General features: G+C 37.1%; 1 protein-coding gene across 4 annotated transcripts; it reads left to right on the forward strand.

Annotated features, from left to right (window-relative positions):
• Positions 1-379: 379 nt before the first annotated feature.
• LOC131601811 (uncharacterized) lies at positions 380-8021 on the forward strand. 4 transcript variants are annotated; one of them, XM_058873703.1, is made up of 2 exons: positions 380-4071; positions 6228-8021. In XM_058873703.1, exon 2 carries the CDS (start codon positions 6334-6336, stop codon positions 7822-7824), a length of 1491 nt encoding a protein of 496 aa, XP_058729686.1. In that variant the 5' UTR covers positions 380-4071; positions 6228-6333; the 3' UTR covers positions 7825-8021. The 4 variants fall into 4 exon arrangements, with proteins under 4 accessions (XP_058729686.1, XP_058729685.1, XP_058729687.1 ...); XM_058873702.1 differs by having other exon boundaries at positions 6267-8021; XM_058873704.1 differs by having other exon boundaries at positions 380-4067.
• Positions 8022-9209: the final 1188 nt, after the last annotated feature.

A 9209-nucleotide genomic window follows, 5' to 3' on the forward strand; every position in this document is an offset into this window, starting at 1 on the left:
AACTCCAAACGTGCTCAACAATCCTTTTCCAGTGAATGACAAATGAAGCTTCAGTTAAAGTCAGATTCTCTCCTAAAGCCAAGTGTTTCAGACGGGACAGCTCATCCTTGTTGCTGATTAGTCACTAGGCCATGTTTCTTTACTGTTTGCATTTCTTCCAATTGTAATGTCTGTTTAATTTCAAACTTGTTTGTTTCTTACTGTTAATTTTAAATGAAATGAGTATTGCATGTTTTGATTCAATTGTTCTCTTTTACTGCTTTATTTCTTTCAAAAAAAAAATATATGTTTCTTTTATTTGTTTTCTCTACCCTGTTGCTTATGATTGGAGGGAGGATGATGAAAACAAGATACCCATAATTGTTGTCAGTGTGCTTTTGAATAAAACTTTGGTTATGATGTACAGGCATTGTTTCAATTCCCAAACACTGGAGAAATAAGGAAGTTAATCCCTTGTCAACCCCTCAGAGCCTTCGAAGTTGGAGTTTTCTTTTTAAATGAAAAAACCCGCAATTTTAACCTGGGGATGGGTAGTTTTCAGTTTATTCATTTGTGCATTCAATGCAAGAGTTTCATTCAAGATACCTTTCAATAAGGTCGCAATTTCAAGCTTTCCTTCGCACACATCTAAGAAGTGTCGAAGACGTCCTTCAAAGTCAAAAGTGATGATGATGGTTCTCCGCAATTGTTAAGCAAGGCAATCACTATCTTTCAAAAAAAATGAAAAAAAAAAGTTCAAGAAAAGCTCGCTAAGTCAAAACCTATGAAGGAGACTTAGGCAAAAAAAAAGTACATTGGGGCATCCCGCTGACTGTAAATCTCAAATAAAACAGTTCAGGCAAAAGTTAGGGATATCAAAAGTCAAAAAAAAAAGAAGTCAATGAATTCCAAAACAACAAAATGTTGTAAAAAAAGAAGTGACTGCCATTTCAAAGTTATTTCTTGGCTTCTGAATCATCATTGTCAAACAAGTGCTGCAAATTCCAAGTTCTCTTGAAAACCTGAATGCATGGGTTGAATCAACTGAATATAGGATGAAGTTCATCACGAAGAAGGGTTGGGTACAAATAAATTTTGAGCCTTATATCCTTTGTTTCTGAAACCGTGAACCAGGCCAAGTTACAACCTTCAAAAGTCCTAATTAAAGCCAGGTTTATTTTGAAAGCATACTACAGCAAGGTTGCGTTAACCTGACTCCCAAAGTTGTGCCAATCATTTGTCTTGATCTTTGTGCTTTACCTTTCACTTCAAATGTCATGTTTCATCCTTCTCTTTGATGCTTTACAATGCCATTTCTGTTGATTTCAAAAACTTGCATGTTCTTTGCTTTTAAATTACCAGTTTTGAACAAACATTTTTGCTTCTAAACAGCATTCCTCATCAAGGAATTTCAAACAGTTGAGAAATTGGTCCGTGATCTCATCAGGGGCATTTCACTTCAAGATTCAGTTCAAGGTTTATCTCAGTGAAAGCTATTCTCAGATTGGTTTATCTAAAGATTTCTTTCAAGACTCATGATGGGGCAAGTGTTTCCAAGTGCCCAGTAAAGCTGTCATTTCAAGAATTATTCAAGCTGAAGCCATGATCAGTTGTTCTACATTAATCAGTCAAATTGGGGCAATCTTTTTCAAGAGAATTCTCCAAGCAGTTTATCAGTCCTTCTCAAAGGATCATCAGTTCAATACAATCTGCATGTGTGATAGAAGTGCTTGGGGCAGTGTTCCATGTGTTGAGGAATCAGATATCCCTTTCTGCCGCACAAAGGAGTCGTTCTCGGTTGTCACAAATAAATGCATTGCATTAATCATTCATATCATGCATAGAAAAATTTCATATCATACATAAAAACAAATTCATATTCATTTGTATTTTCACTTTGAGATCAAAGTCCAACTTACTTGGCATCTATCCAATACAGATTTATCCATTTGGTTCATTTGTCTCCGCTTATCCGATGTTTATTCCGGATGTGTCTCTTTTGTTCTGATGTTTATTCCAGAACATGTTTATCCGATTTTTATTCCGGATTTGTCTCCTTTGCTATGATGTTTATTCCAGAATCCGTTTATCCGATGTTTATTCCGGATGTGTCTCTTTTGTTCTGATGTTAATTCCAGAATCCGTTTATCCGAAGTTTATTCCGGATGTGTCTCTTGTTGTTCTGATGTTAATTCCAGAACTCGTTTATCCGATGTTTATTCCGGATGTGTCTCTTTTGTTCTGATGTTAATTCCAAAACTCATTTATCCGATGTTTATTCCGGATGTGTCTCTTTTGTTCTGATGTTAATTCCAGAATTCGTTTATCCGATGTTTATTCCGGATGTGTCTCTTTTGTTCTGATGTTAATTCCAGAATTCGTTTATCCGATGTTTATTCCGGATGTGTCTCTTTTGTTCTGATGTTTATTCCAGAACTTGTTTATCCGATGTTTATTCCGGATGTGTTTCTTTTGTTCTGATGTTAATTCCAGAACTCGTTTATCCGATGTTTATTCCGGATGTATCTCTTTTGTTCTGACGTTAATACCAGAACTTGTTTATCCGATGTTTATTCCGGATGTGTCTCTTTACAACCATGTTTAATCTTACAAGGATTCGAGTCTATCTCATACCATGTCATTCAAAAGAAAAAAACTCATACATTCATATCATCCTTGGGGCATCTTAGGCTAAAAACCGGGCTTTGTTTGTATTTAAGTATCTCCTATCTCCTAATAGAAGAAACTTAAATAGGGGCAGCTGTTGCACCCTGATTTTTACCCTACGATTCCATCTCATTTGCATCATCGCATTTTATTTGATTATATTTTATGTTTACTAACCTTTAATCAAAATTGCAAAAATAGGTCTTGTTTCCCTTCTATTGTGTAAGACAGGGACTGAATCGAAGAAAGCGGGATTTGCGAAATGATGCGTAGTTGATTTAAATGTCGACTCTTCGAGTTTATTGCAAATTGAGGTTTAAAGTTCCATTGTCTTCATTTTAATATCAAGTTGATTTTATGTTAAACTTTAATTTTAATTTTTAAACTCTAATTCAAAATCAAAAATTGAATTATTGGTAAGAATTAAAATTGATGTTTAATATAAAATCATTTTTCTTTATGCTATTAATTTCTTTTTTCATTATTAACCATTTTTCCTTCTTTTTATTACTAGTATTATTGTTCTTCTTTTGTCTTTTATATTAATAAATAATAGAGAAATTGAAGATGGGTTGGGACCCCACAAAGCAAGCAAAGTCACGTTTTCAAGCTTGGTAGAAGCTTCACGTTTTTATCAGCAAGAAGAAGTTCCAAGCTTCATCTTATAGCAAATCAAACGGATCCTAGCCATTCATTTAGTTTGATCAAAGGTCCAGATTCTTCCCAAAAAGTTTCACACGGATTGCCTTCAACTTGGGATGAAAACTCAGAAAGCGTGAATAAAAATTCCCTCCAATTCTCACCACAATTTGTCACACAATCTTCACCAATCCTTGCCTATATAAACAGACTTTCAGATTCAAAAAAGGGGGAGGAGAAAACTAGCAATGTTATGCTGCCGAATTGAAAACTCAGTTCTCCTCCAACATTTTATTCAATTCAAACCATAGCTTTAGAATAAAATCAGAGTGCTGCAAAATCAATCTCTTATATCCTGCAGATCAAACCTTCATACACGACATCATCATCGACTCATTTACCTGCAAAATTCCATAGCTAAATATCACAAAACCTTCACCAACTTCATCATCAACGTTCAACACTACCGATCTGCAGAGCTCCATCACTGAAGCATTCACCACATTGAAGCAATACCGATTTCATCTTCATCACCGACAGACTCGGCTCCAGGACAACAACTTCATGCGGTCTTCGACAGAGATCACATCAACTCAGTTGCAGCACGTAGGAGCGGTCATCTCGCCAAAGCTCTGATTAAACTCAACACCGATTCGTCATCAACTTTCTCGATTTATTTTCGAAGAAGCGGAAGAAGCATTAATTGGAGTAAAAAGGATGCGCATACTTATCTCTGGATCTCTCATCTTTGCAGCTTTTGAAGAGCCACCGGAGCTGCTCCGGTAAGTAAGTATTAATCCTCTTTCTCATAGGCTCTTGTGTGTATGTTTGTATGCGTATTCGTTTGCCATGAATCTTGAATTTGTTGCTGCTATACTTGTTGTTGCTTGTTGCTTTGTAGTTGTTATTCCGTTGAAACTGTGATATCTTGTTGTTGTTGTTATTGATTCGAAGAGGATAGAGAGCTGAGTGAGAATAAGTGAGTTGAACAGAGGAATAACCGAGAGAGAATACAGAGAGATTAGATTGAGAGCTTTTTACTGTTGAATCGGATGAGAGTGTTAGTTTGATAAGAGCTATCCGAATAGAGAGATTAACAGAGAGGTTTGCTGTTGTCGTTTTGATTTAAGAGAATAGAAATAGGGATAGATGATGTTTATGTAAAGAAGAGAGGTGCAAAGAGTTTTATCTTGTTGTTGTTGCTATGGTATTGTGAGAGTGGAGAAATCGTAGAGAGGATTATTGATTTGTAGAAGCGGAGGAATATAATGATGGAAGAAGAAGATTTCACGTGTAGAGGAAGCAGAGAGATGAAGCCGTGAGAAAGAAAGAGATTGGGGGCGGATAGCTCACATCTTGTTCTTAGGTTTTCTTTTGTGTGTGCTTCCTAATTTGTGTTGGGCCATCTCTCCCTTAAGCCCAGTTTCGTTTCCTGTTTCCTTACACACCCTATCCGAGTTGCTAGTTACACCCTCCCCTTGTGAGCTGCATTTATATTCACCTTGGGCTTGGATTGTGAGCCCGACCAGATTTTTCTCTTTGCTTACCCTATATTACATTTACACTCCCTTTTCATTATTTCGTTATTTGTTTATTTTAACTTTTGTCAATTTTAATTTCTATTTTACAAAAAATATCAAAATATGCTTTTAGTTTAGATTTTATCTTCTATATTAAAAATCCAAATATATATTAATTGGTTCATTTTCCTTTTTAACTATTCTTTTTTGTAAATATTCATCTTTTATATTTTCTTTTCTTTTAAAATGTTTTGTTCGATTTTCTTTATTTTCTTTTATGCACATGTTAACTCCGTTCCACGACAATTGTATAAGTCTCCAAAGGTCGAGCAGCAGTGGAATGCGACGTTTAACATCACACACACACAAAATGTTTTAAGCTGAACTACGGCTGCTCTGATTCCTTAATCGGGATACGTAGGCATTAGGTTGCGGGGCCTGAACGAGCAGAATCTTGTAAATATTTCTTTCTTTTCCCCGTGTTTATTTTTCTCTCCTTTCTTCGCATGTTTCCCTTTAGCTTTTAGGTTTAGATTTTTAGATAACACCCTTAGATTTAGACTAACAAGAGCGGATCCCGTCGAGTACGACGGACGTGAGGAGTGCTAACCCCTTCTCCTTGCGTAACCGACACCCTTACCTAGTTCTCTGGGTCGTAAGACCATTGTTTGTTTTCTTTTATAGGTTTTAGTCGATGTTTTCCTTTCCCATTTTGGGATAAATAAACAATCGATGGCGACTTCATTGATTTCATTATGATGATTTCGATCCAGTTGTTTCAGCTGGCGACTTCACTGGGGACAGATTGACCTTTTCTAGGCCCATCCTGAGTGTCAGTCCTAGCTCTTGTTTGTTTTTATCTTTGGGTGTTTGCTTTCTTCATGCTTTATTTGTATATTTGTATATATTGCTTTATTTGTATATTTGCATATATTGCTTTATTTGCTGTTATATTCTGGTTATCTGTTGTTCTGTATATATACTGTTCTGGATCTGCTGTTTCTTTTGGTGGGTGGGATGTTACTGAGGTAAAAGGCCCAATACACAGGCTATGAGTGATACCATAGGAACTAGGACTAGAGTGGTCGTGACGGACAGAAGGCGTATGCCTGATTGATCTGATCACGTATCCACGGGCAGAGCTTGGTGGAACGAGGCAACATCGTATGATGGCGCCTACGTTCGATCCTCTGTTGGCTTTTTGACTTACCCTGGCTTAGATTCACCCGTGAGTGGGGCGGGAATTAATCATTTTACAGGTACATTGCTGGTGACTATGGTTCTTGTTCGAGTGGTTTTGTCTCTGTTTGATGGTGATTGGGTCCTGATCCTATTGGTTACTATGATTCTGCTGGTTACTTATTTGCATCTGGCATTACATCTTGCATTGCATTTCATTGCATATTTCTCACATTTGTCCAGGTTGCCCGAGATCTTATTTCCAGTTGTTCTTTCTCCCAGTTAATTGTTGATCGTCAAGCTGTTTCCTCAACACCGCTACGGAACTAGAGCTGCTGTTAGACAAAGAATGGCGGACCAAGAGAAACATAACATGGAAGTCAGAATGGAAATCGATGAGTTGAAATCAGGCATGATTAAGCTTACTGAGATGATGCAAGTGTTGATGGCAAGGACTGATCCACCTCAGAGGACTGTTATTTCCGAAGTCTCTACTGCTGTTGTTGATCCTTTACAAGTTCAAAAGCCACCTTCTACTTGGCCAGAATTTGGGTTACCTGAGAATTTTTCTCCAACATATGTCAATGCTTCTATGGTGGGTCAAACTTCGAGGCAGATATTTCAACCTCCAGTCTTTTCTGAACCTCCACCTGTTGTTCATACTGTTGCTCAAGCTGTTCCGGCTCATTATGACAATCCTCTTTATGACTACCGTTCTGTTGGTTCTCAAAGTGTTAGTCAAGGAGACTGTGGTGAAGTTGAAGAAGTCCGTGAGCAATATCAGGCATTGGAAAAGAGACTAAGAGCTATGGAAGGAAGAAATTTCTTTAGTGTGAATGCTGATAATATGGGTCTTGTTTCAAATCTTGTCATGCCTTCCAAATTCAAAGTTCCTGAGTTTGAGAAGTATAAGGGGCATACTTGTCCAAGGAGTCATTTGACCATGTATTATAGAAAGATGACTGCCTATACCAACAATCAAAATTTGCTCATTCATTGCTTTCAAGATAGTTTGAGTGGTGCTTCTTTGAAGTGGTACATGAGTTTGGAAAAGGGTTGTGTTCAAGACTTCCAAGATTTAGCTGATGCGTTCATGGAACAGTACAAGTATAATCTGGATATGGCACCTGACCGTCGTCAACTTCAGAACATGGCTCAGAAGGAAAAGGAATCTTTCAAAGAATATGCTCAACGTTGGAGAGAATTGGCTTCCCAAGTTGAACCACCTCTGTCTGAGAAAGAATTGACTAGCTTGTTCATGGATACTCTCTCTCCTTTCTTTTGGGAGAAGATGATTGGAAGTGTGTCTTCAAATTTCACTGATTTGGTAACAATTGGTCAAAGGCTAGAAGAAGGAATTAAGAAAGGAAAAGTGTCTGTTGTTGTTGATTCTTCAAAGAAACCTTTTGGGGGCTTCCAAAAGAAGAAAGAAGGTGAAACTAGTGCTGTTGAAAGGCCTCGACAGAGAGCTCAACATTATGATCAACCTCAGGTAGCTGCTGTTCAAATTCCTCGTCAAAATGCTGGTCAGAATCAGAATCGTGTTGCAAGGCCTAAAACAGAGTTTGATCCTATTCCGATGACGTATACTGAATTGTATCCTCACTTGGTTCAACTAGGTTTGATTACCACAAGGTCTTTTACTCCTAGAGATCCTCCTCCTGCTGGATTCAGGGCTGATCTTCATTGTGAATTCCATCAGGGAGCTGCTGGTCATGATTTGGAGCATTGTTATGCACTGAAGGCTAGAGTGCAAGATTTGGTCAGAGGAAAAGTGATAGATTTCAAAGCTATAACTCCAAACGTGCTCAACAATCCTTTTCCAGTGAATGACAAATGAAGCTTCAGTTAAAGTCAGATTCTCTCCTAAAGCCAAGTGTTTCAGACGGGACAGCTCATCCTTGTTGCTGATTAGTCACTAGGCCATGTTTCTTTACTGTTTGCATTTCTTCCAATTGTAATGTCTGTTTAATTTCAAACTTGTTTGTTTCTTACTGTTAATTTTAAATGAAATGAGTATTGCATGTTTTGATTCAATTGTTCTCTTTTACTGCTTTATTTCTTTCAAAAAAAAAAATATATGTTTCTTTTATTTGTTTTCTCTACCCTGTTGCTTATGATTGGAGGGAGGATGATGAAAACAAGATACCCATAATTGTTGTCAGTGTGCTTTTGAATAAAACTTTGGTTATGATGTACAGGCATTGTTTCAATTCCCAAACACTGGAGAAATAAGGAAGTTAATCCCTTGTCAACCCCTCAGAGCCTTCGAAGTTGGAGTTTTCTTTTTAAATGAAAAAACCCGCAATTTTAACCTGGGGATGGGTAGTTTTCAGTTTATTCATTTGTGCATTCAATGCAAGAGTTTCATTCAAGATACCTTTCAATAAGGTCGCAATTTCAAGCTTTCCTTCGCACACATCTAAGAAGTGTCGAAGACGTCCTTCAAAGTCAAAAGTGATGATGATGGTTCTCCGCAATTGTTAAGCAAGGCAATCACTATCTTTCAAAAAAAATGAAAAAAAAAAGTTCAAGAAAAGCTCGCTAAGTCAAAACCTATGAAGGAGACTTAGGCAAAAAAAAAAGTACATTGGGGCATCCCGCTGACTGTAAATCTCAAATAAAACAGTTCAGGCAAAAGTTAGGGATATCAAAAGTCAAAAAAAAAGAAGAAGTCAATGAATTCCAAAACAACAAAATGTTGTAAAAAAAGAAGTGACTGCCATTTCAAAGTTATTTCTTGGCTTCTGAATCATCATTGTCAAACAAGTGCTGCAAATTCCAAGTTCTCTTGAAAACCTGAATGCATGGGTTGAATCAACTGAATATAGGATGAAGTTCATCACGAAGAAGGGTTGGGTACAAATAAATTTTGAGCCTTATATCCTTTGTTTCTGAAACCGTGAACCAGGCCAAGTTACAACCTTCAAAAGTCCTAATTAAAGTCAGGTTTATTTTGAAAGCATACTACAGCAAGGTTGCGTTAACCTGACTCCCAAAGTTGTGCCAATCATTTGTCTTGATCTTTGTGCTTTACCTTTCACTTCAAATGTCATGTTTCATCCTTCTCTTTGATGCTTTACAATGCCATTTCTGTTGATTTCAAAAACTTGCATGTTCTTTGCTTTTAAATTACCAGTTTTGAACAAACATTTTTGCTTCTAAACAGCATTCCTCATCAAGGAATTTCAAACAGTTGAGAAATTGGTCCGTGATCTCATCAGG

The sequence above is a fragment of the Vicia villosa genome, linkage group LG5 (genome assembly GCF_029867415.1).
Source record: "Vicia villosa cultivar HV-30 ecotype Madison, WI linkage group LG5, Vvil1.0, whole genome shotgun sequence".
NCBI lineage: Eukaryota > Viridiplantae > Streptophyta > Magnoliopsida > Fabales > Fabaceae > Vicia > Vicia villosa.

Coding starts and splice junctions, on each gene's coding strand:
- LOC131601811 (XM_058873703.1), top strand. CDS start 6,334: ATGGCGGACCAAGAGAAACATAACATGGAAGTCAGAATGGAAATCGAT.